The 24,337-nt window shown below is 41.5% G+C and overlaps 6 protein-coding genes and 1 pseudogene across 8 annotated transcripts in view; 3 read left to right on the plus strand and 4 right to left on the minus strand.

Annotated features, from left to right (window-relative positions):
* The first annotated feature begins 405 nt into the window (after positions 1-405).
* On the plus strand, positions 406-966 carry LOC110177610 (uncharacterized). Its single transcript, XM_020944409.2, has 2 exons — positions 406-602; positions 659-966. The coding sequence occupies exons 1-2, from the start codon at positions 488-490 to the stop codon at positions 691-693; spliced, it is 150 nt and encodes a 49-aa protein (XP_020800068.1). The 5' UTR covers positions 406-487; the 3' UTR covers positions 694-966.
* Positions 967-1,126: 160 nt separating this feature from the next.
* LOC110177608 (solute carrier family 35 member H1) lies at positions 1,127-4,114 on the plus strand. Of its 2 annotated transcripts, XR_002319306.2 has the most exons (5): positions 1,154-1,409; positions 1,511-2,191; positions 2,550-2,802; positions 2,862-3,587; positions 3,930-4,114. XR_002319306.2 is itself a non-coding variant. In XM_020944407.2 (4 exons), the coding sequence occupies exons 2-4, from the start codon at positions 1,532-1,534 to the stop codon at positions 3,431-3,433; spliced, it is 1,485 nt and encodes a 494-aa protein (XP_020800066.2). In that variant the 5' UTR covers positions 1,127-1,409; positions 1,511-1,531; the 3' UTR covers positions 3,434-4,114. The 2 variants fall into 2 exon arrangements, 1 of the variants encoding a protein (XP_020800066.2); XM_020944407.2 differs by having other exon boundaries at positions 1,127-1,409; positions 2,862-4,114.
* CycJ (Cyclin J) lies at positions 4,062-6,106 on the minus strand. The gene is made up of 4 exons (XM_020944408.2): positions 5,938-6,106; positions 5,694-5,880; positions 5,204-5,626; positions 4,062-5,145 (listed from the first exon to the last, which is right to left on the minus strand). Exons 1-4 carry the CDS (start codon positions 6,016-6,018, stop codon positions 4,352-4,354), a joined length of 1,485 nt encoding a protein of 494 aa, XP_020800067.2. The 5' UTR covers positions 6,019-6,106; the 3' UTR covers positions 4,062-4,351.
* Positions 6,107-6,580: 474 nt separating this feature from the next.
* Positions 6,581-7,443, minus strand: LOC110177615 (protein SET pseudogene; annotated as a pseudogene). Its single transcript, XR_015272086.1, has one exon. The product of XR_015272086.1 is annotated as a protein SET pseudogene (transcript).
* Positions 7,444-8,435: 992 nt separating this feature from the next.
* On the minus strand, positions 8,436-12,538 carry armi (probable RNA helicase armitage). The gene is made up of 6 exons (XM_020944333.2): positions 12,110-12,538; positions 11,614-12,042; positions 10,928-11,530; positions 9,903-10,871; positions 9,024-9,827; positions 8,436-8,965 (listed from the first exon to the last, which is right to left on the minus strand). The coding sequence occupies exons 1-6, from the start codon at positions 12,536-12,538 to the stop codon at positions 8,672-8,674; spliced, it is 3,528 nt and encodes a 1,175-aa protein (XP_020799992.2). The 3' UTR covers positions 8,436-8,671.
* A 25-nt stretch (positions 12,539-12,563) lies between these two features.
* On the minus strand, positions 12,564-14,025 carry LOC147643431 (uncharacterized). Its single transcript, XM_086834620.1, has 2 exons — positions 13,700-14,025; positions 12,564-12,779 (listed from the first exon to the last, which is right to left on the minus strand). The coding sequence occupies exons 1-2, from the start codon at positions 13,793-13,795 to the stop codon at positions 12,606-12,608; spliced, it is 270 nt and encodes an 89-aa protein (XP_086690746.1). The 5' UTR covers positions 13,796-14,025; the 3' UTR covers positions 12,564-12,605.
* A 306-nt stretch (positions 14,026-14,331) lies between these two features.
* eIF5B (eukaryotic translation initiation factor 5B) overlaps positions 14,332-24,337 on the plus strand; it is a 45,039-nt gene continuing 35,033 nt past the window's right edge. Inside the window, exons 1-4 of the mRNA XM_020944345.2 lie at positions 14,332-15,176; positions 15,245-16,446; positions 16,506-17,943; positions 18,015-18,147. Of these exons, the coding sequence (XP_020800004.2) occupies positions 15,106-15,176; positions 15,245-16,446; positions 16,506-17,943; positions 18,015-18,147 (2,844 nt within the window). The 5' untranslated portion in view covers positions 14,332-15,105. The remainder of the gene's footprint in view (positions 15,177-15,244; positions 16,447-16,505; positions 17,944-18,014; positions 18,148-24,337) is intronic.

Genomic DNA, 24,337 nt, shown 5'->3' on the forward strand with positions numbered 1-24,337 from the left:
TTCTTTGCACAACTATCGATATTGCGATATTTGCTGTTATCTAACATTTTACACCTTACATGTCTAGATAAAAATGTTACACATTTATAGATACATTGGGTTTAATTCTCATACATGGGGTAGAACTCTTATATGGGAAGTAATGTGCAGAGCATATCCACTCTCATCCACAGAGTAAATAGTAAATTGTTTTCAAAACATCATCATCATTTTCTGCACTATCGATGTTTTCGAACATATTTGTTAATCTACACTGTACACTCTTACAGAAGTATTTTACACGTTTACGAAACTTCATGTAGGAAGTAAAATTAATTAACAGATCTGCTCTCATCCAGACAGAAAGGCGTAAAAAAATTGTTATATTGTTTTAGTATATTATGAAGGTATATTTCTACAATTTGTCTGCGGTCACACCTTTTATCAAAATAAGCGAAAAACAGCACGTTTTTTTGTAAATAAATAGAAATATTACTAAAATACAAACATGTTCCGCCTGCAACAATCACAGCCCGATCCCGCCGAGGAGAAGAAACGCGTGGCAGCCGAAGTTCGCTTCAATTTCATCCTTTTCGGCACGCTCATCGCCGTCATCAGATTGGGTATTTAAATGGCTTATGTAAAATGTTCTATTTATTAATGTTTTTATTTCCAACAGCTCCAGTGGTTCTACAGCACATGAATACTGCCTAGACGTAAAGCTTACAATATAGGAGAAGATCAAGGATGTTATGTTGCATCGTTCAGTTGTATCACATATTTATCAATTACAATGTTCAAACAATCTTATTTGAAAACCGGCACACAAAATGCATTTATTTAAAAGCACTTCGACTAATTGTAAACCAATGTTTAACTCGAGACACTTTTAAAGGTGGAAGGCCTATTTAAGGCGAGGTTCCTAAGGAGAAACTGCTTAATATAAAAATGTGAAAATAAAAGCCAAGGAATACTAAAATTAAAAAAGATATTTGTAGTACAAAGCCATTAAACTCCTACAAACTTTACTTAATGGCATTTAGTCATTAAAAATTTAATTTATTTAAAATTTAAAACAAATTAAAAGCAAATAGCGCAATGGCTATCGATATATCGATAACAGCCAGCTGGCGATGACCCACCTGCCATCTGAGCTGTGCTCTGCCTCCCCCGCAAGCCAAAAATAGCCAGAAACTAACCAAGAAATCTGCACTGGTTGTGTATAAACAGTTGAATAAAGAAGAAAACAAAAGTTTTTTTTTTTGGTAAAATGGAAAGCGTAAAAACCCATTTCCAATATTAAACAAACGCCAACGAATCAGACAACGCAGATATCAAGAAATAGCAGGAGATAAGGGGTGGGAGCAGGGCGGAAAACGACAACATATGGATGTCGGCCGCGAAACGTAAACTCCGAGATAACGAAAGAAGTAACGTGTTAAAATTGTTCTTGCGCCGCTGACTGGCCTGTCTGTTGCGTAGCAATATTTTCATACATACGTGTTGTTGCTTTTCTCTCTCCATACTCCAGGTGACACGATACCAACCGATAATGGTGGCGGCAAAGTACGAGCGCCTGAGTGCCAACGACGGCGACAATAGCGGCGGCGTCGGCGGAGCAGCGGCGGGAAACCATCATCATGGTAACAGCGCCACCTCGGAAGACGAGGAGATCGAGCTCGATTTGGGCCAGCACAAGATAGGGCCAAACAATGGCAACCAGACGCATCGGACGCAACGGCAGAGCAACTTTAAATACGCCGTCAGCAAGGCGGATTCGTCAGCAGGAGCGGAGGGCGGCGATACCACGCTGGCACGACAGGAAAACATGATGATGCAAATGGCCGTTGGCACGCTGGCCATTATCCTGCTCTATCTCACCTTGTCCATCTCGCTGACCTTCTACCAGACGGACATCAACCGGCAGATGCCCTTCCCCCTGGCCATTGTCACGTACCATCTGGTGTTGAAATTCCTGCTTGCAGCCTTGGCCCGGCGGCTATACAAGCTGCGTGTGGGCAGGTCCCGTGTCCAACTGGACTGGCGAGTGGCGCTGCGCAAGATGGCTCCGACTGGTGTGGCCAGTGCCATTGATATTGGCTTCTCCAACTGGGGGTTAGCTCTGGTGCCCATCTCGCTGTACACCATGACCAAGTCATCGACCATTGTGTTTATCCTGCTGTTTGCCATTGCCCTGGGACTAGAGAAGAAGGTGAGTGGTTGGGAGAATGCCGAATTCTTTGTGATTTTAAAGTGCCAAGACTTTCACAAATTTATTTTAGGGCCTTTGCCTTATTTTTAAATTTTAGCAAATTGAATTTAAATTAAACATTTAATCTGTAACTTTTTGGTATCAGAAACATCGCAATATAAGTTTATCACTTCAGTATCTATTATTGAATTTAAAAAGTGATTAAAAAAATGAGTTATGAGTCTTTCTGCGATAAGAATACGACAAAGAAAAGATAAAATATACAGAAGCATTTGAATCAATTTGTTAGGAAAAAAAGGGAATTCTCCCAGTAAAGCCTCCATATAGATTGTGCATTAATCTCCTTATTTGCTTTCAGAGCTGGTATCTGGTTTCGATTGTGGGCCTGATAGGCACTGGCCTGGTGATGTTCACCTACAAGTCCACGCAGTTCAACGCCCTGGGCTTCTTCTTCATCCTCTTCGCATCGCTGAGCAGCGGCCTGCGCTGGAGTTTCGCCCAGTTCATTATGCAGAAATCAAAGCTGGGATTGCACAATCCCATCGACATGATCTACTACATGCAGCCGTGGATGATTGCCTCGCTGGTGCCGCTAGTTCTAGGAATCGAAGGTTGGTTATAATGTTTTTAGAATTTAATTCAAAAACCCAACACTCTACCATCCTTACAGGTGTCAAGCTGGTGAAAGTTCTAGAGGATATGCACAATTACACCTCGAATGAGATCACCTGGGCCATTGCCCGGATCACGTTTGGTGCTCTGCTGGCCTTTCTCATGGAGTTCAGCGAGTTTCTGGTGCTGTGCAAGACCTCCAGCCTTACCCTCTCGATAGCCGGCATCTTCAAGGACATCTGTCAGCTGGCCTTGGCCGTAACTCTGAAAAAGGATAAACTGAGTCTGATCAATGTGATCGGGCTGGTGGTTTGCCTGGCGGGCATCATGTGCCACCTGCTGCACAAGTACTCCAGCATGAAGGAGGCGCAGAAACAGCAAAAGGCCTTGGCGTTTGACAACGACAACGAGGAATCCTCCAGCGAATACAAATTCAACGCGAGCGGCGATGTGGCTGCTGGCGGTGCCGCCGTCGGTGTCCATGTCAGCAAGTCGCACTCGACGCTGACGGTGCCATTGCTGGAGCAGACCGATTCGGAGGACGAATCGGGCAATGATCCCAGCAACAGCAAACAAAATGCCTCGGATGTGATTTTCGATGTGCTGAAAAGGCGGGATATGCAGCGATGAAAGCGGCTGCAGTGCTGCCAGCCACTTGTACAGATGTCCAGCCACCTGGACGCCGTTGTCCTGTAAATGTTGTAAATTCCAACGACTCCTTCCTTCTACTTAACCCCCCAAACATAACTCTACTTACGACACTGGGATAGCCAAGCAGGTTTAAGTTAGTTAGTTTGAAATTTTTAAATTACAATTATTTCAACACAGATCTTTTCAAAGGATTAGCGAAAAGCAGTGCGTGCTTGTTTGCGTGTGTGCTATCCTGGTTGAAATAATTCCCTGATGATGACAAGTCAGCATGGAGATGTTGAAGTAAACTTTGGGCAATATTGCTTAATGCTTTTGCATTTATTTAATATAAAAAAACTTTAGCTATCTTTAAGAGCTTTTTATGAGCATTTTTCAAATCAATTCCCTTTGCCTAAAGTGAACTACTTAATCTCCCACGAAAATATATATCTCGCTTTTTTAATATTCCGAAAATTAACCCTCCTATATTTTTTAGAAACCTGTGTAAAAATAACGAATAAGATGACAGCCTTAAAGATCCTTTCAATTGTTCCTTAATTGTTTGTTTCGCATTCCAAGATCGGACTTTAAACTTAAGTTATAAGTTATAAGCAAATGGGCCATGTTGTTTTCTGTTAGGAAAATATATATAAATATGTCTTTATTGTTTTTAGTTGATAATGCGTTCGTTTTCTTTTTGTTGAGTATTTTTCTACATTTTTGTATCCATAAGTTAATAAGTAATTTCAATTATTTATTAAATACATATATATGTCTTTATATATGAATAACTTAATGATATATGATTTACGATAATGGTAGCTGCTCAACTCAATTGAGCGGCCACATATCGAATATCAATCAATATCTTGTGCGCCTGAAAACCTTTTATAATTTCCACCAAACGGCTCTTTGGTCTTAGTCATTAAGTTCGGTCACCAATTTTGGTTTCTTGAACGGCTGAGCGTCACTTTCTATGTCATCTTCCTGGCGACGACGCTTGAGGGTTGGCTCAGGATCACTATGTGAGGTATCTGCAGTGGGGACTGGTTCCTGGAGCTGTACGGTGATAATGTTATACGTTTCTACCACCTGGATTATGCCATTATCAAGGACAAAAAATTCTTTCGTTACAGTAAAAGGTTCCTTAAAGTCCGTAGTGACATTGAAAGGTTCCTTGAAGTCTTTGGTCACAGGTTCAAGTTCTTTGAAGTCTGTGGCTCCAGCCAATGGTTTTACGAAGTCTGTAGTTGCAGTCGAAGGATTTACAAAGCCTCCAGTTGCATTAAAGTCTTCCTCGAAGTCTGCTGCTGCAGTCAAAAGATTTCCAAAGTCTGTAGATGAAGTCGAAGGCTTTTCGAAGTCTGTGCCTGAAGCCAATTCAGATTCCTTAAAGTCTGTGCTTCCAGTTAACTGCTCTTCGAATCCGGAATCAGGACTGGACCAATTTTGGTTGCTCTGACCCGAGGTATGTTCATAAATAGGCGGCTCCTTCTTCTCGGGCTCTGGCACGGTGACTGGTGCCGGCGGCGGAATGATCTGATAATAATAATGCGTAGTTATCGTTTCGGAATAGACCTCCACTTGGGACTCTGAGTAACTGGTTAGATCCAAGAGGTACTGCGACCAGCGCTTGACCCCGTTCACCTGACGAACGGCTGCAATGCAGGCGGCGGCCACAAGGGACGGGGCTACATTGCCAAATGAGGTAACTGAAAGAGGAAAAGCAATGTTTACCAAATGGCCAACTATAGACGACTCAAAACTTACTGCTCAAAGTGCAATTGGCCACGCGGAGCAGCACCTGGGCAAGTGTGTCTAGCATTTGCTCGAAGCTTCCAAATCGCTGGTACGCCACAATAATGCGGTCCCGCTCGTAGCCATCCAACATGCGGATATAGTCCTCAAAATCGTTGCGCGTAAGGAAGGTGCAGCTGAACAACTCCACGAAACTGGCCGTCGTGGGACGTATCATCTCAAAGTTGAAAAAGGAAAGGATCTTACGCTCCGCCACCTTGTATTCGGTGGCAGTGTAGGCATCCTTAACCCAGCGATTCATTTCGCTATAGCGCGGTATGACGGCATCGGTGTTCTCGATCTGAGCGGCAATATGAAGACAGATAAGGCTCACTAGCGGAAACTTGTCGGCTCGGATTTTGTAATGATCAGCAAAGCGATCCAGGTAGTACATGGCTGAAGGGAAGAAAACGCTATATTTATGTTTCTAGTTTCACAACTCCCTTCCCCCCACGGTGCTCACCCAAATGGAAGGCGCAACGACTCAACTTGTACGTGCGAGTGATTTCATGCAGCAATTGCATTGCCTCCTGGCGCTCGTTCAACTGCGTCGACATGTACTGGAGCGGGCGACGTCGCTGCTCCTGCTCCTGCATCGACTTGAAGATGTCACTGGCATAATCCGTCTGCCAGTGCGTCATTCCCAGGCGCTACAATAAAATCAAATCACTAAATAGGCAAAATTTAGCTATCGCAAATTGCTTTACCTCGATTTCGGTGTACTTTCGGTCTTTCTCATGATCGCCATTGAACACGAAGATGGTCGCCTCAGGTTTTGGATTGGCCATGGCTTCTTTATGACTTAAGTCAGTTTTGACCTTTTATTTAAGTAATTGGCACCTAATATCTAACATTAGCACTTTTCGCTCTTGTGAAGTTCATTACGAATAAGCGAAGAAAACAAAAGTCAAAGAACTGCAGCCATAACGGTTCTTTCCAGTGCTACCATTCCTAGAAGTCTGCCATTTACTTTTCATGGTGCTGCCGGACCCATATAAGAAATATATGAAAAGGAAATACATAAAACATATTTACTAAATGGTTATTTATGATTTGTATATAGAAATATATACAAAAAGATAGATAAATAATGTAAAAAAGCACGTTTTGCTCATATACATCAGTTCCCCAAATCCTCTACTCTTGTCGCTCTATTTTCTTGTGAATATTTTGGAGATATGTACATATGTATGTAAATTTCACAACACACATGCACATGTATTCTACATACATACATACGTATGTACATACATGTAAATACGTTATATAGCCTGTGGCATCTCTCTTATTTACTCTTCAAGAATAATACCTTAGCAACAGTAAACCAAAAAATAAAAGCTCAAGCCAAACGCATTGGTCCTCCATTTATTCTCGCTGGGTCATGAATATTGTAACATAAGATACATACATACATACACTTTTTTTGTTTAATGAAAACATTTACATAGTGTAGTTAATGTAGTTGGCTAATTTTTAGATTCGTCCCCAGGCTCAGGATCAATAACATAATATCGAAGTGGATTTATCCAAAGGTCGTCCCTTATGTAATCTCCAATATGGTCAAAGCTGGGATTGTTGTTATCCGAGAACCAGTCAAAGAAGGAATTGTACAACATCGAGGGGTCCTGCTTGGCCAGCTGCTTGCCCTCCTTCCATTTGATGGGTGTACTAGTGGAAGTGATCCAATTTCCTTTTTTATTCCCAAATCGAAACTCTTTGGTGAGCACCTTGTTCTCGAAATAAGGATTGTCGTCAAAGTGAAGGTGGATCCGATATCCCTTACTGACGCTTCCCAAGTTTTCCACCTCAATGTTCGCAAGTGAGCGCAATCCCTCTTTTCCCGTATGTCTGATGATCTCGTCGTGGTTAATAAGTGAGGTCGCCCAGAAGTTGGGAAGCCGCTTGATCTCCTCGTTTCGCTTTTTGTACAATGGTTGTCGCAGCTTTTCGTACTTCTCCTCCACATCGAGCATCTCCTTGCTGGTCATTAAGTTGATCTTGTCAATATCCATCTGGCACTCAATAAGCTGCTTTATCAAGTTCTCCTGGTATTTACAGTCCTTCCTGCCTTTTTTGTGTGCCTTGGACATGTTTTCCGTAGTTATTTTGAAAAAGAAACTACAAATTCCTCGTTGCGTGCTTCCTGGAAGTCAATGGCGACAGCTTTAAAAGGGGTCCAGTCTCCTAGTGGTGGAAGAAACTCGATTTTAACATCGATATAATAATTTTTAACGGTTTGTGTCGATCATCGATGCAGTTTTCAAAGTTATGGAGGTATCGTTAATTATTTTAACGTATTGCTGAGGTCTAAAGCCATATGAAATAGTGTACATTTTGATTTTTATTTATTTGTTTCCCCTCTTTTACTATGTAAAAGGTTTTCAATGTTATTTCAGTATTTATATAATCTTTATATCGATAGTTATAAATATTTATATTTTTTGTCAAATTAAAGTTTAACGAGAAATTAAGGCAACTTCCGCACGCCGAAGCTTGTATACCCTTGCAGGTTAAAATTTGATCACTAGGAATTAATGCATTATAGAATATATATATTTATGTTAAAAAACAATGAAGTAATGCCTGCTTTCATTTCATTCACCTATATATACTATATTGTATATAATATAATATAATAATAAATAATATAATAAATTATATAATATAATAGAATAATATTATATATAATAATATATTATATTATATTTTTTTACAGTTCGAATTTGACAGTTTTGCGTTTTCCTATATTTTTAACTATTGTTGTATGGCAGCTATATGATATCAAATAGTCTGATTGTTAAAAAAATATACACAAAATTCTTGATTAATATATTTTTACTATATATAATAAATTTGATAAACATCTGTTAAAAACTGGAAAAGTTATATTTTTTTCTAACAATTTTCCTATCGTTCATATTGCAGCTATATAATATCATGGTACAATATGATATAGTCGTCCGATCCGACATATATACGAGTAAGAGTATATTAAAGACTAACTACAAAGTTTCCTTCAGAAAGCTTTAAAGCCGAGAGACTAGTTATCGTAGAAATGGACTGACGGACATGGCTAGATCGACTCGGCTGTTGATGCTGGTCAAGAATATATATACTTTATATGGTCGAAGATGACTCCTTCACTGCGTTGCAAACTTCTGACTGAAATTATAATACCCTGCTACCCTTACAGATATTTAAAACATTTTTCTTTTAAATGTAATATTTTTTTTATAGAATATTTTATTGAGCATGCATACATCTCAACGTTGTAGGTACTACTACTATTTAGAAATCAGATCGTACCTCCAACACTATTCTATAAATAATATCGAACCCAATGCTCAAAATTAAGGTCAATCATGTATTTAATTTGTTTGCAAATAACAATAGAAAGCACCGAGATATCCTTCTCTGGAAAGTATAATACGGATTTCAGTACTATTTATTGTATTTTTTCGCTTCCTTTTTGTCGTCATCGCCATAAACAATGGAATCGGGCAGCTCACAGCCGAAAAGCGCATTGTTGTGGGCACAATAGGCAATGAAACGACGCCACGAATCGTCCAAGGCAAGGAGATTAGGATTCCCGAAAACGATCATCATGGCACGGGCGCGGGATATGGCCACATTCATTCGCTTGTTGGATTTCACGAATCCCAGTGACATCTGGGAGTCACAGTGGATAAGTGCCTGCGAAGAGCGCACCGTCGAAATGAGCATAATGTCGCGTTCCTGCAAATATGGGAAATATGTACACAAAACATAATGAAGAGCAAAATGTATTCCCTACCTGACCCTGGAATTCCTCCACAGAGCCAATCTTTGGCATGACCACATCGGTGCCAGTGAATAGACTCCTGATCGTCTTCACCTGCTTTGCATATGGCGTAAGTATTCCAATCTGATCCTCATGGATATTGAGGCGGTACAGGAGAGTGGTCGCAAAGAATATTTCCTTGGCCTCCAGCGGATTGTACCAGGAGGGCGAGTCATTCTCCTGCAAGTTCGTGCCATCGATTCCATAGAAAAAGACCGCCTGCTTTGTTGGTATATCCTTAATGGGCTCGAAAAGCACTTTCGCCTTTTCCAGCAGTCGAATCTCTCTCGAATCCGTGTCACTAATCATTGAAATAAGTTCGTCGTCGTAAAAGAGTTTGCTATAAGTGCACATTATTGTTGGCAGTGCTCGGTAATTGTTTAGTAACTTGGTCAGGCATATTGGATTATATCCACAGTTATCGGGGAATCTCTGAAGGTCCTTTCTATACGGTGGGTGCTCCAACAATCTCTCCAGAAACGACTTGGCGTATTCTTTAATTGACGAATAACGGTTGATCACAATGGCCTGTAGCTGGCGAGGATCCCCGGCTAAAACCACTTGACTCTTGTCCTTGACGAGCATGGAAATAGGTACCATTACCTCTGGCTCCGAGCACTGGCCTGCCTCGTCAATAAGCACGTGGGTAAAGTGGCCGGCTGGGAAATCCATTTGAATGAAGTTCCCCAAAGTAGCGTTGGTCGATATAGTAACCCGGTGGCGTCCAATGAATTTCATCTGGCAGCGCAGCTTTAAGCCCGATTCGGTGATAACCATCTGTGTGAAATAGACCAGTGATTACTCCTAAATAGATATTCAGTTAAGGGTAGTCCTTGGAGAGGAGATACATACATTATCTGGGCAACTGCCCACTGATCCAATGTCCACCGTGGCACAGTAGCTCATCAGCTCTGGCGGAATCAAGTCCTTCTCGATCTGATTGAACGACACGAGACGAACGAAATCACCCTGGGGCAGGGCATTGCTTTCGATGATCCTCTTCGTGATCAGATCCGCCGAGCTATTGGATGGCGTTCCCACCAGAATTCTAGCGCCTGGAATATTCTCTGCCAATTGCAGGAGAGCCTCCACCAGGGTAATGGTTTTCCCAGTGCCAGGTGGCCCGAAGATAACATACGGCATATTCTGCGACTCGCCACGTAAGATATTGAATACAGCTTGTTTTTGTATGCGATTAAGTGAAGGGTTAAACCACTTCAGCTTTGTATCGTAAAGGTACATATCGTCCTCGCCCTCCATCCTGACCTCCAGCTGGGGATGCTTGCGTTTGGTTATCTTAGTAGGAAACAAGAACTCCTCACCCATAATGGATAATATTTTGGAGATGGCATAGTGCTGCTTGCGAAAACCGAAACGCGAAAAGTAAAACTCCAGGCGGTAGTCCTCTCCGTTGTACCTTGCCTGGAAGCTGGCATTGAATTTGAGCAGAACACGATTGCAAAGCACCCGGTGGACGATGCCCTCGAAGGACTTGTTGGTTTCCGTCTTGGTAGAGTCCACCCAGGGATTAACGGCACGGACTATATCGCCAATGACCAGCGAGGGACGTCGCTCGGCAAGATTCTCGATCAGCAGCGAGAGGTATTCGCCATCTCGCTGGAAGTGTGCCCGATCCCTGTCGTAGTTCCTTATCAGCACAAAATACTCAATCTCTTCAAGGTGCAGGAACAAACTAAAAGTCTGCACATAGTTCTTTGGGCTTAATGCATCCTTTGCAAACGGATACTGCATCTCGATGGCTTCGAACAAGCTCAATTGTCGCTCGGTAGTTAGGTAAATCTGGCGCAATTTCTCTGGGACCTTCAAGTAAATTTAAATTAGGCAAAAACCTAAAATAAAATCAAGTCCAAGCTCACCTCATATGAACCCAGACGTAAGGCCACAAAGCGACGCTTGGTGGTTACAGATTGTCCTGGCACCACTTCCCTTTGGTTGGACCAAACCTGGTTCGCATAGGATCGGGCCCTCTGCACTACCGTACGTCCAGAAGGTATTAAGATATCAGCGGCAATCATACGCTTCTCCGCTGTGAGGACCTCCTCCTCCGTTTCGCACACGATGATGACAATACAGCGCCTAATTTTGAAATTACCAAAGTCCAGATCAAATTTTTCGGAAGCTTCTCCCATAAACTTCGTGTACACCTCCAATACGAGCGAAATCTGCCCACCGACGGGAATGTCGACGGACTCCAAAGGCTCCACGACACTCAGCTGGGATACATCCGCATTGTGCACGGTCACGCTCTTAAGGCATAAAGAGCGATTTACATTGTTGCGCACTTTTAGCGAAATCCGGTGCCTTTTATGGAGGTCTTTAGTAATGTGGCGAGTCTGGCCTTTCACCGATACCGATTGGCATTCGTGCAAGGTCCCCGAGGTGAGGGACGACTTAAATTTCAATTCCCCAAAGTTCATTTCCCTAATCGACAGCTTAATAGCGCGCTTTGTGTATGTCGACTTTAGGAATAAAAATTAATAGTTTCATTTAATTAATTAAATTTCGTGTAGCTTAGATTGTTAACTGCATTTGTTCCACTTACATATTGACACTCGATGAGATCCGCGCGAACAACGTCGCCCAAATGTAGTGTAACGCCCGACGGAACGTCCAAATTCAGGACATAGATATTCTCACCAAGCACCGACATATTCTCGTAGACGCGTTCCACGGTGCACTTTTGATCGGGCTCTATGCGCTGGGGAAATACCTTAGACACCTGCAGAATCTCACCCTGCTTGTCCACAAAATCATCGTCAAGTTGGACATCGCACACGAGGCGCACACGATCGCCCTCCTGGGGCACGAAGGTGATTTCGACGTTGTCAAGCTCTACTTCAAACTGTCCATACTCTGTGTCCACTTCAATGGAGGATCGGTGGCGAGTGGTAATTAGACCCATCACATTCCTATTCTGAGTTTTAAAGATTGTTGGGTTCTCGATCTTTAGTTTCTCCAAAGCTCTTTGGATCTGAAAGAGATGACGGGGTATGAAGCAATTGTTTTGACATATAGTAACATAAGATAATATTAAATACCTTATCATCGGACGTCTCGTCCCAGACATCCTCAACGATGCGCTGCACCTTGACGACTCTGGGGACATTATCGCGGTTCTTTTGAAAGGTCAGATATTCCACCACGCAGCCAATGCTCAGCTCATTAAAGACACCGCCAGCGGCTTTGCGATCAAAATAAATTAACTTGTCGATGGCTCCGTTCGAATCGGTCAGACTAGTGATAACTCCCTTCCGCGATGAGCATATGCTTTCCTTGTTTTGGTTGATGTCCACCTGGCTTGAAATAAAGGACCCCATGTCACTAGACTGATTCCCCTCCCGGAGATGTTTGTTCTCCTCCTCCTTCAGCTGGAAATCCAGAAATTGATTCTCCCGCTCCATCAGCTCCCGCTTTATCTCATCGTCACGTTCAGAGTTCCCTAACCACGAGCGAATTAACGATATCATTTTGGTCTTGTTTGGTTTGTTGGTCTTGGCTTCGGTTTTCGATCTTGTCAGCTTCAATTACGCGGCTCTACTGGGCGGGCTTTTTGTCGAGGCTCTCGTACATCCAGTCCGTTTCGCTGAGATACGCCAACTCCTTGCGCAGATTCTGCAGACGCTTCGAATGGGTCTGCGGCGTCTCCTCCACCAACCCGACCTCGCCCAGCAATTCTGCTTTGTCAGCAGAGCTCTCCGGTTTCTTTGCCTGGAAGATGGAGAATGGGAACATTATATTGTAAACATTTGAGAAGCAATTGGCAATATGTGACTGAGTCTCTTGTGAATATTGTGAAAATTTAAAGTGCATTGTTGTGCATTTTATTTGAAGCTTGAAGCTGCTCTATCAATAATTGTTACTTTTTAAAATAATAAAAATAATAAGAAAATATAATAATTAATGCTCACAACAACGAAAAAGTTCGGAAAATTTATGTACTATTGATTGGACAGCAGCTTAAAGAGCATTTGTTTATAAGTTTTATTGTAAACATTTGATAAATCTTCAAAACAGAAGATGATGGTAAAAACACAATTCAACATTTCTGGATAAATGTTCTCAATAGAACAAATATTTTTTTTATACAAATTTAAAAGGAAATCTAAAATAGAAAGAAATTGCGCAATTAAGGCTCTTCATTTGTACGTACATATATATGTATGTATGTATGTGTGTATATTTGAAGATGAAATGCATAATAGAATAGAAGAAAAGAGACAGACTGTTGCTAAGTGAGGACTTTTTGGTAGGTTTATACATACATACATATGTACATACATCCATAAAAGGGAGATGACTTTAAAAGTAAATGAATGTGGAAAAGTAATGGTAAAAAGACAAGTTCTTCTTAATAATTTAAATTGCAGTATAGATTAATATTACATGTTGCGGACGAATTTTTGAAAAACTTTTATTAAGATGTTGCAAAAGGCCTCTTTTTTACATTAACATTGAAATAACCAAATATGTATACATACATGCAAACATATACGTAGTAATGTACCGTTATATGAACTGTCAATGAAACCAGTCCAAAGAGGAAGGCAAAACTTTTACAGTTATTTCTCTGTTCTTTGCTCTCTTCTCCAAGCACACACAAGCACGCACAAAAAAAAGGCACAACTAACCTCTGCGCCGGTAGCTTCTCCGGGATTGTTGCTAGCTGCGCCACTCGTAGATGCTTCCTCCTTGATAGTTACCCCGCCAGTTGCTTCGCTGGACATCGTCCACTTGGCCTTTTTCACGGATGTTAAGTTAGGAGCCGTCTAAGCGTGCACTTACTGGCAGTTGTCAGTCGGTTTCGCGTCTTGTTTTTGTCTATTTAAGCACCAAGTTGCAACTCCGCACTAGAAATGAATAGCTGCGCACGCTCACTTAACGGGAATAAAGGAAAACTTGAAAGATAGCCGGCAAAAGCGTCAAAAAGATATTTAGGTGACCGTGTTTATAAAAAGAAAATTAACCAGTTTTATTAAAAATTGCGATGAGCGTGCCCTGGTCACACTTTTGGAAAACTTTTACACTTGTACAGAACAATTTTACACGTTTACAGATACATGGGAGAACTCTCATATAATTTTAATGTCAAATGTCAAATGAGTTAACATATTAGCTCTCATTTGTAAAAAAGAGCGTAATTCTGTTATAAACTGTGATAAATAACAAATATTTAAGCTAAATTAATAATTAAACCGCTTCAAATTGTATATATCAACATAATGGTTACCGGGTAAGCAAGAACTAAGTAGCCTTAGCTAATACTGTGTAAAAAATGTTTGGCATACAAAAATAACAAATAAAGTGCCTTTTAAAATCTGTTAAATGCACACAGATGTCAAGGCCAGTCTGTCCTAGCAATTATTAGTTCAATTCAATACTCAATGAAAATCCTATTGCTAAAAACCTTTAATAGTATGTTTAAAATCTATCCCATATAAATTAAGAAGCAAGACGTCAAGAATCGACTGCGACACATGATAAGTTACTCCTATGGAAATCCTATTACCAAAAAACTTTAAGAATATGTTAAAAACTTGTCTGAAATAAATTAAAGCCCAGCGACACGCAAATTAACAACAGGGACGCACATCTAATGAATAAATGACAATTAAAAAATACCACAGTTACGTCGATAAATGGTCCACCCCAGACAACTAGCGCCGGCGCCGTGTCAACTCTGGCCGCGCGACAACAACATATGATGCACATAACCTCAATGCAAAACAAAAAAAAACAAAACCAACCACTCCGGTACGCAGTGTTTGTGTGCAGAAATTTGATTAAATTCCAGCGAAAATTGGCAAACATATTGCCAATTCAGTGACAAACGATTGCCCAACAGTAGCCGCCGTGTCGAAGAGCAGCGTAGGGGCAGCCAAGCAATAAGAGCAGCGAACGGAAAAGCGCGTTTTCCACGAGAGTTTTCTTTTGGCTGCAGAAGCGTCGCGTGTGCGGAACTTTCAGCAGTGAATAACCTACGGCTTTTCGTCTTTGGAGGCCAGCGGAGGAGCGTGTTGCAGTCCCAGCCGGGAAGATGGTTAAAGCTAAAAAGGGCAAGAAAGAGATACTGACCAAGGTCGAAGGCGGTTCCTCGGCGGACGAAATGTGAGTACCCAATGAGTTCCCCATGCCAGCTTGGCAACTTTCTAAACTTGCCTGTGCCTTCACTCCAGCTCCGACGTGGACAGCGAAGTGAACCTGAACAACAAGAAGAACCAGCCGGCCAAGGGCAAGCAAAAGTCCCAATCCCGCAACGAGGACAGCGGTGGCGAGGATGTCCAGACGCTGACCAAGGCTGTCAAGAAGCTCAAAGTGAAGGGTAAGGGCAAGGCTACCTCTGACGACGATGAGGAGACGGTGGCCCCCAAAGGCAAGCCCTCGAAGAAGTCCGCCTTTGAGCTGCTGATGGACGACGACGACCAGGACGAACCGTCTGCTGCAGCGGCCAGCGAGCCGGAGGAGGATGATGAACCGATGCCGGTCAAGCCCCAGAAGAAGCCTAATAATGCAAACGAAAAGAAGGGCAAGAAGGCTAAGCGAAAGGGCAAGGACGACGATGAGGAGGATCTGGACAAGGTCTTAGCCGAGCTGCAGGCCGAGTATGCCGGTGAGGCGACCACCACTGCCACCACTGTGGTCTCGCCCGAGGATCTGGCCGACGAGGAGTTCTCCAAGAAGAAAAAGAACAAGAAGCAGCAGGCACAGGCCAAGGCGGCCGCCGAAGAGGACGACGCTGCCGACGAGGATAACGAAGATGAGGATGGCGGCAGCACTGTAAAGTCAGCGGCCCAGAAAAAGAAGGAGAAAAAGGAGCGCCAAAAGCGAGAGGCTGCTCTGGCCAAGCAGAAGGCCGCCACGGAGCCCAAGCCCAAGCCGGCGGAGAAGCCGCCACCGGCTCCCGAAGTCCAACCCGAAGCTGTCGATGAGGTCCAACCCGCCGATGATGCCGAAGAGGAGGAAAAGGCCGGCAAGAACAAGGGCAAGAAGGGTAAGAAGGACAAGAAGGCCGAGCCAGAGGAGGAGAAGAAGGATACCAAGAAGAAGGGTATGTCCGCTGCCATGGTGGCCGCCATGCAGGAACAGCTCAAGAAACGCAAGGAGGAGGAGGAGCGTCTGCAGCGCGAGGAAGAGGAGCGCATTCGTCGGGAGGATGAGCGTGAGGAGGCTCGTCTTGAGGCAGTGCGTCTGGAGGCGGAAAAGAAGGAGAAAAAGAAGCAGCGCGAAGCTGAGAGAAAGGCTCGCTTAAAGGCCGAGGGAAAACTGCTCACCAAGAAGCAGAAGGAGGATCGCGCAAGGGCTCAGGCCTTACTGGATTCCCTAAAGGCCCAGGGCCTGGAGATTCCCGATCCCAATGAGAAGAGAGCTCCGCGTCCGGGTAAACTGACTGATGTTTCTTATTTTTCGGTTCTTAATCTTGAATTTATATTTCCCCAGGAACCCGCATCCGTCCGAACAAGAAGAAGGGACCGAAAGACGAGGCAGCCGAGGCGGAGGAGGCCAAGGCAGCAGAGGCCGAAGCCCAAGCCGCTGCGGCTGCTGCAGCCGCTGCCAAGAAAGCCGAGGAGGAGGCTGTCAAGGAGAGCTGGGATGCCACTGATAGCGAGGCGGAGCCCGAAGGCGAAGAGGAATCTTCGCAGGCCACCACTACCAACAACAATGGCAAGGCCGATGCTGCCGAGGATGCGAATGATAATGATGACACCGATGATGATGATAGCGGAGATGACGATGATAGCGATGATTCGGACGAGGACAGTGATGAGTCCGAGGAAAAAGACACCGCCCTAGCCAACGATCCGGAATCCCGAAGACTCCGTGCCGAAGCACGAATCCTAAAACGTCAGGCAGAGGCGGAGAAGAAGCGCACAACCGATGAATTGAGAGCGGGCGTTGTGTGTGTCCTTGGACACGTAGACACGGGCAAGACCAAGATTCTGGACAAGCTGCGGCGGACGCACGTTCAGGATTCGGAGGCCGGTGGAATTACCCAGCAAATTGGAGCCACCAATGTGCCCATCGATGCGATCAAGGAGCAGACCAAGTACGTGAAGTCAGCCGTTGGATTCCAGCATAAACTGCCGGGTCTCCTGATTATCGACACACCTGGCCACGAGTCCTTCAGTAACTTGAGGAACCGTGGCTCCTCCCTCTGTGACATTGCCATCCTTGTGGTGGACATTATGCACGGCCTGGAGCCTCAAACTCTCGAATCCATCCAGCTGCTCAAGAAGAAGAAGTGTCCGTTCATTGTGGCCCTCAACAAAATCGATCGTTTGTACGACTGGAAGCAGCTGGGCAGGCGGGATGTGAGGGATGTGCTCAAGGAGCAGCAGAGCAACACGCAACTGGAGTTCCAGCAGCGCACCAAGGAGGTAACTCTACAATTTGCCGAGCAGGGTTTGAACGCCGCTCTCTTCTACGAGAACCCGGACCCCAAGACATACATCTCGTTGGTCCCGACCAGTGCCATTACGGGCGAGGGCATGGGCAATCTGCTGTTCATGATTACCGATTTCTGCCAGAACATGCTGGCCAAGCGTCTGATGTACTCCGAGGAGCTGCAGGCCACCGTCTTGGAGGTGAAGGCACTGCCCGGCCTGGGAACAACCATCGATGCGATCCTTATTAATGGCAAGCTGCGTGAAGGCCAGACCATGGTTGTGGCTGGCACAGATGGTCCCATTGTCACCCAGATTCGTTCGCTTCTGATGCCCCAGCCCATGAAGGAGTTGCGCGTGAAGAACGCCTACGTGGAGTACAAGGAGGTGAAGGCGGCGCAGGGCGTGAAGATTGCTGCCAAGGATCTGGAGAAGGCCATTGCTGGTATTAATCTCCTGATTGCCCACAAACCGGATGAAGTGGAGATCTGCACGTGCGTTTATCTTTCATTAGTGTAAATTTTGTAGATCATTGTTTTAAAATTGTTTTCTTTTTGTTTCGCAGAGATGAAGTTGCCCGGGAACTGAAGAGCGCACTTAGTCACATTAAATTGGCCCCGTCGGGCGTCTACGTTCAGGCCTCAACGCTGGGCTCGTTGGAGGCTCTCCTAGAATTCCTGCGAACATCTAAAATTCCGGTAAGTCCTAAGAAATATTATTTAAGAAAGACCAGACTGGAAGTTAACTTAGGAAAGTTAAAGTTTGTATACTTTTGCTGTTTGAAATTGGATCAGAGGGTTGGATTTAAAATCTATTATAACTAAAACGAAAATGCATTGATTATATTATAATAATTACAATACCTTGTATAATAATTCCTTCTTTTGTATGGTATTATCTTTAAATTGAGAACTTGGATAAGGATTCGATTTTATTTTTTATTTGGTTTCTATATTTTAAAACTTTTCCTAACGAAAAAGGGATTCTTTGTGTACTCTATATATTAACCCTTTCAAGATATAATTTCATTCAAATGTTTGTAATTTTAAAAGGAATCATTTCCGACCCTATAAATCATATATATTCTTGATCAGCATTAATAAACGAATTGATCTAGCCATGTTGGGAAGAAAAAAATTTTGATACAATTTTTTCAAACATTTTATGAGCTTTTTTCGTCAAAATTAAAAAAAAAAAAAATGATAAAAATTTTTTTAAATGTTAAATTTAGTATGCAGTTTTATTATGCTATTCAAAACTAACACAGAACAGCTTTCCGAATTAAAATTAATGCATTTTTGGCTTAGTTATGCTTGATTTTCCATCCGATCTTATGGTTTAATAGCAAACTACAAGAGTAAACAAAATTAGGCTTGCAAAGTTAGCATCTTTTCTTGTTGTTAAATATTTTAAGTCGTCTTCTTTATTTATTGCAATTTCTTATTGTTCTTAAAAGGGTAGTAAAATGATTGCTTAGGGAATTTATAGAACTTGTATGAGATATTTCATTGCATTTAGGAATTTATTTTATTTATTTTATTATGTTTTGTTTTGCCAAAAGTGTTAAGGGAAACTATTTAGTTATATTAACTAAAAATCAAAAGATTTATTGAGAGCTTTGATTTTGAAACAGATGAATTTTATTTAAGGTATAGAAAACTAATTCATGACACTGGTAATTCCTTCTTTTGAACACTTAATCGAGTTACAAAGAAATATTTTAGATGATTTACATTTTATTTAATACATAATAATGTAATAAATAAAGCTTGAATAGATATTCAAAGCATTTATGAATGATTCAAGCATTCATTTTGTTTCTGTACAAAGAATTCTAAATTAATGACAAAATTCTGTTACTTCTGTACAATATTTTTTTTTAAATTAAGCTTACTACTTTTACTATAATTTTGTAATGGCTTTATTGCAATCTTTTTATAATAGAACACACAAATACACCCAATGCAACATGTCTAAATAGATAAACAGAAAAATAACAAAATTAACCAATATTAAAACGAAAACCTAGAGAAAATTCCCCTCCCCAAAGGAAAAGAAAGATCCCAGACATAATTTCGCACTGTGTTTGTTTAGACAATTAGCCAAATGAATATTTTCTTTTTTCTCGGACCGTCTTAGCCACATAGAGGGAGAGATAACCTTTTAATAGGTGAGCTTTTGCAATTTATGTACACATTATTTATTTCTGCCCATGGCGGGATATTTCTAACAGCTCGTATAGTCCAACGATAAACAAAAATTTTAAAAAATAAAGAGAAAGAGGAAAAGAGGAAAAACTAGTACGCAGTTTGGAAAATTTGCCAGATTTTTGTCTGGCGGCGGCTACTTTTCGATATATTTTGCAAATTGAATTTCGTAGCCGGCGACAAAGTTGTAAAACCAAAAAACTATTTTTGATGGGAATTATGAGTGCGTGAGGAGTCGGGGATGCAGCCGGGGAGATGCTCCTCCTCTCCTCCTGGTGCTGCTCCTCTGCTGACTCCTCTGACTCCTCTGGCTCCTCCTGCTCGTGATCGGTCTCGTTGTCTGTCTGGCCGTAAACATAAAATGCGTATTTTTGTAAATGCAACTAAAAAATATGCAGCAAGAGGCACACCGAGATGATGAGGATGAGGCTGAGGATGAGGCTGAGGATGAGGCTGTGGATGAGGATGATGATTCATGCAAAAAGTAGCCAAATGGCGGGCGCTCAGCCAACAGAGGAACACGCACTGTGTAACCATTTCACTCGCTGTGTGTGTGTGTCGTCTGCCCCCCAGTCTCGAGAAGATTGAACACCCAACTAAAAATACTGGCCGCTCTATATACCATATAGATACGCATGCAGAAACGCAGATACTATCTATATATATATTCCGGCGATGGTGTATATATGGTCATCCGCAGCGGATATGACAACTCAAATTCCAATTTAGTAAATATATATATTTCTTTTTTCAATTTCACACACCTTAAATGAATGAATTAATTGAGTAATGGGAATTAGATAATCCCAACATTTTGTTTCATTTAATTTAATTTCATTTAGTTTCTGTTCTTTTTTTTGCTTACTTCAGCTGCGGAAATGTTGCAACGGAAGCGCGGATAAAGTGTACAAAACAATATAAATATGAGATATATACATATATGAGCCGGCACATATGGCTATTTGATTCCACAACCAAAACCATTCCGACATTCGATTCCCTCTTCGAGTCGTTTGCGTTCTGTTTGTTCAGCAATTTTCTATTTTCAAGAAAAACCATTTTCAATGTTTGCTACTTGAGTTGAGTTTTGCTCCTCAATTTTGTCCATGTTTTTGCTTACTGAAAAAAGCTAAAAAAATGGTATTGAACTAATAATTGTTAAAATAGCAATTTTTAGGGGAAAAATATTTTAATAATTAGTTGAAATCTTTATGAGAAAAGTTAATTAATGAGGGTTTTATATATTTAAGATACCAAAATCCAACTAAGACAAACTTTAGGCTTGGAGGTTGAGCTGTTTCAAAAGCCAGACACTTTTTACTGATTAGTATCCTATTTAAATCATCTTAACATTTAGTAGGTGTCAGTATTTTCCTTCTAGACTTTCTTTTCAAAGTATAAAGAAAGCCAGGCTCTAAAATTTACCTTTTTTGAAGGACCTCATTGGTGCTTTGTACTAGATTTTTAGAGTTTATTGAATACGGACTTTATTTAAACCAAAATTAAATACAAAATCCCTACAAGATATATAAAAGACCACATTTAAACCTTCTCAGTTATTAAACGTTGTTTTAAATTACTCAAAAATCCAAAAAATCTCTGGTATTCTTATCAATAACCACTGACACACATCCCAAGTTCCTGGAAACTTTATAAAATATATGCAATGCTCCCAAGAAGATAGTATTTTTAGACCAACTTCTCCACAGAGACAATAGCCAAAGTAGCAAATCGGCAAGACTCATCTTGCCATCCCCACACACACTATGTTTTTTTCTGTTTTTATATTTTTCCGCTGACACTACAAGCTCATTAGTGGCAGCAGCCCACATTTGCTAAGGTTTCCCACAGTGTCATCATCTACGTTGCCACCACCACTATCATCATCATCATCATCATCATCATCATCATCATCTTTGGCAGGCCGCAACACTTTCCCAGGCCTTAAGGTTCCGATCCGTAACGCCAACGCAATATATATATGTATATATATATAAAGAGCACCGGTCTGAAAAACTATGCAAATTAGCTACCAAATGCAGTCACAGGGCGCGTGGTTGGTTCATTGAATGAATGAATTGAGCCAATAGATTCAAACAGACTGAATGGATGAGACCGGACGGTTAACAGGGCCGTTTCAAGCCACAAAGAGGTCACACGATTCTATATATATTTCTGAACTCTAATTAGGTTTCAAGGGAGATTCTAGGAGTGGAAATCTTGTCAAGAAAGTCTTTAAAAATTCCCTAAAATATGTGGGTCATAGGAAACTTTAAGATGCAGGTAAACCCCTTCAATTCCTGTCAATTTAAAGCTTTTAATGAATATTTTTAATAACAAAACCCTAGGATCTTTTAAGCCCTTCTTTGTCCCCCTAAAACAAAGCCTTTTGTGTCTTTTTTTAAGGACTCATTTGATTTGGTTTTCGTTTGGTGGTCGAGTCTCTTTGGACACTTAATGAATGAATTAACAACAATTTCTGCAGTTGCATGCACATGTTGTCCATATGGCGGCTGTTGGATTCGGTTTTTTGCTAGTTTTTACTTTATTTTTTTGTGGTTGTTCCACCCGATTTTTGTCACATTTTAGACGAAAAATTTGTCGCCGTCATGTTTACTGCGCTCGTTTCGAAAATCAATTATAGCCAGGCTGACGGAATGACTGAATGACTGACTGACTGACTGAATGAGTGACAAACTGACTGAGTGACAGACTTGTGCCGGCGGCTATTCATTCATGATTTGAGCTAACATCACTGGTGCTGATGCTGATGCTGGTGGTGACCATGTGGGATGCTGAACGACCGACCACCGGCCGGCTACGTAACAAGTTTCGCCTTCATTTAAGCCAAATTTAGTAACTGGCTAACAACATTCACAGACACTCATTCGCAGCCAGGCAGGCATACCTTTTTTTGGACCGACTAATGCTATGTAAAATGCCATAAAACTTTATAGTTATCGCTGCCAGAGTCATTTTTCTAGGCACCCACATCATATCATATACTATACTGTGATGTGATGTCGGCCTTTTCAACTTTAGATGTGGCTCGTTGGATATAGATTTCGATTCGGTCTTTCTGCGTGGCCGTTGAAATACGAGCAGGGTTGCCAATTTATTGGCACTGCCAAACTGACGGCCGGAAATTGTCATTTGAGTGGTTTTGCCGCCGCCGTTGAAAATATATTTATACAAGCAAAAAAAAAAAAAAAAAATGATAATAAAAAATACAGAGAAAAAGTCTAAAGTTTTGTCTCGGTTAGCCCATTAATTTCTGACACGTCGCAGGTTGTGTCCATCGCGTTGATTGGCAATTGCCAATCAATCTTTGGCGCTTGCAGCGTTTCATTAATTGGTATTCCGGCGATTTGAACCCTTTCAGTCACTTCAAACGTGGAATTAATTCAATGGATTTGATTGGGAGACACAAAAGGTTAGGTTTTTAATGGGTTTTTATTGAAACAATGTATTATTTGGGGCTTAAAAAGTCATTAAATGGCATAGAGTTATCTATTCCTTCTTCTTTCTTTAGATTCCTTTAGTTAGTAAGCTTTTCTTTGGGTGGAAAATCACTTTCTATATTACAACATTTCCTCTTTGCAGTATTTTATAATATTTAGCTTAAAAAGTAACCACATTTGATTATTACAAACTTCCTTTTTTACTCACTTAATTGAGTTGTAAGCTGTCTGCGCCAGTTGGACAGCCTCATACATCATTTCATTGAGGGGGGTTTCTTTTTTTTTTGCCTTCTGTCTTCTCAATTAATTGACAATAACACACTGGCTGGCAGCAATGATAAAAAACACACAGAGTAAAAGTAACAAGAAACCTTAACAAGTGGCCCGAAAAGAGCAAAAATATAAGCAAACAGTGGACAATAAATTGTATGGAAAACAAATCAATTACAAATGCGTTGTGGTTGTTTTTATTCTTTGCTTTTTCTTTTTTTTTAATTGCGTCCCACATTTTTTGAGCGGCTTTTATGGAAGTTATTGCCATAGTTCTCTCTGTTTTTTGTTGTTTCATTCATTTGGTAGACGTTCTGCTTGTTTGTACAGCGACAGAAAAACATACACACACAGAGATGCTCGTACAATAATTCATTTCATTGATCAAATAAACATTTGCTACACATTTCGATAAATTAAACACCATTCTGAATGTCTCTCTCCCCTCCGGGAGGCCCTGTACGCGGCAGGGCGTAACGGTAGCAGGGGCAATAATAACAAGAGCAACTGATCAATGCCGCGTTTTTCCATTCATTCATAAAAATTGATTGCACTTGTTGTTGCCACCAAGCAGCCTTGTGGCCATGTGTGTTTTTGTGGCGGGGTGTGTGCGTCAGACTGAAGATTAACCATTACCCCATCCATCCAATGGATCCAGATGAGCACTTTTCCATTCTTCTCGATCCTTCATTCTATAAGAAAATGCATTGGTTTTGGGCGTATATAAGAGGTTTATCGAAAATAACAATTTTTACTCAAAGTCTTATTATGTTACATATAGAGCTTATTGTTTAATTACATCTCTGCAAAATCGATTAATTTTCTGTTAAGGAAAGCAGTGAATAGCAAAGATTATATCTATTTAAAACAATTTGATGATGCTACGATATTTTCTATGTTTTATATTTAAATTCTTGTTTATTAAAAACCCCTCGTAATATATCATCTTG

The sequence above is a fragment of the Drosophila serrata genome, unplaced genomic scaffold (genome assembly GCF_035046125.1).
Source record: "Drosophila serrata isolate PLE 108 unplaced genomic scaffold, ASM3504612v1 contig_273, whole genome shotgun sequence".
Taxonomy (NCBI): domain Eukaryota; kingdom Metazoa; phylum Arthropoda; class Insecta; order Diptera; family Drosophilidae; genus Drosophila; species Drosophila serrata.

Excerpts from the sequence above, each read along its gene's own strand:
- LOC110177610 (XM_020944409.2), top strand. The coding sequence starts at position 488 with ATGTTCCGCCTGCAACAATCACAGCCCGATCCCGCCGAGGAGAAGAAA. Across the intron at positions 603-658 it reads CATCGCCGTCATCAGATTGG|CTCCAGTGGTTCTACAGCAC; the intron begins GTATTTAAATGG and ends TATTTCCAACAG.
- LOC110177608 (XM_020944407.2), top strand. The coding sequence starts at position 1,532 with ATGGTGGCGGCAAAGTACGAGCGCCTGAGTGCCAACGACGGCGACAAT. Across the intron at positions 2,192-2,549 it reads CCCTGGGACTAGAGAAGAAG|AGCTGGTATCTGGTTTCGAT; the intron begins GTGAGTGGTTGG and ends ATTTGCTTTCAG. Across the intron at positions 2,803-2,861 it reads GCTAGTTCTAGGAATCGAAG|GTGTCAAGCTGGTGAAAGTT; the intron begins GTTGGTTATAAT and ends CCATCCTTACAG.
- CycJ (XM_020944408.2), bottom strand. The coding sequence starts at position 6,018 with ATGGCCAATCCAAAACCTGAGGCGACCATCTTCGTGTTCAATGGCGAT. Across the intron at positions 5,881-5,937 it reads GAAAGTACACCGAAATCGAG|CGCCTGGGAATGACGCACTG; the intron begins GTAAAGCAATTT and ends ATTTTATTGTAG. Across the intron at positions 5,146-5,203 it reads GGCCAATTGCACTTTGAGCA|TTACCTCATTTGGCAATGTA; the intron begins GTAAGTTTTGAG and ends TTCCTCTTTCAG.
- armi (XM_020944333.2), bottom strand. The coding sequence starts at position 12,538 with ATGATATCGTTAATTCGCTCGTGGTTAGGGAACTCTGAACGTGACGAT. Across the intron at positions 11,531-11,613 it reads ATCTCATCGAGTGTCAATAT|TCGACATACACAAAGCGCGC; the intron begins GTAAGTGGAACA and ends TTATTCCTAAAG. Across the intron at positions 10,872-10,927 it reads TACGTCTGGGTTCATATGAG|GTCCCAGAGAAATTGCGCCA; the intron begins GTGAGCTTGGAC and ends ATTTACTTGAAG.
- LOC147643431 (XM_086834620.1), bottom strand. The coding sequence starts at position 13,795 with ATGTCCAGCGAAGCAACTGGCGGGGTAACTATCAAGGAGGAAGCATCT. Across the intron at positions 12,780-13,699 it reads GAGAAGCTACCGGCGCAGAG|GCAAAGAAACCGGAGAGCTC; the intron begins GTTAGTTGTGCC and ends TCCATCTTCCAG.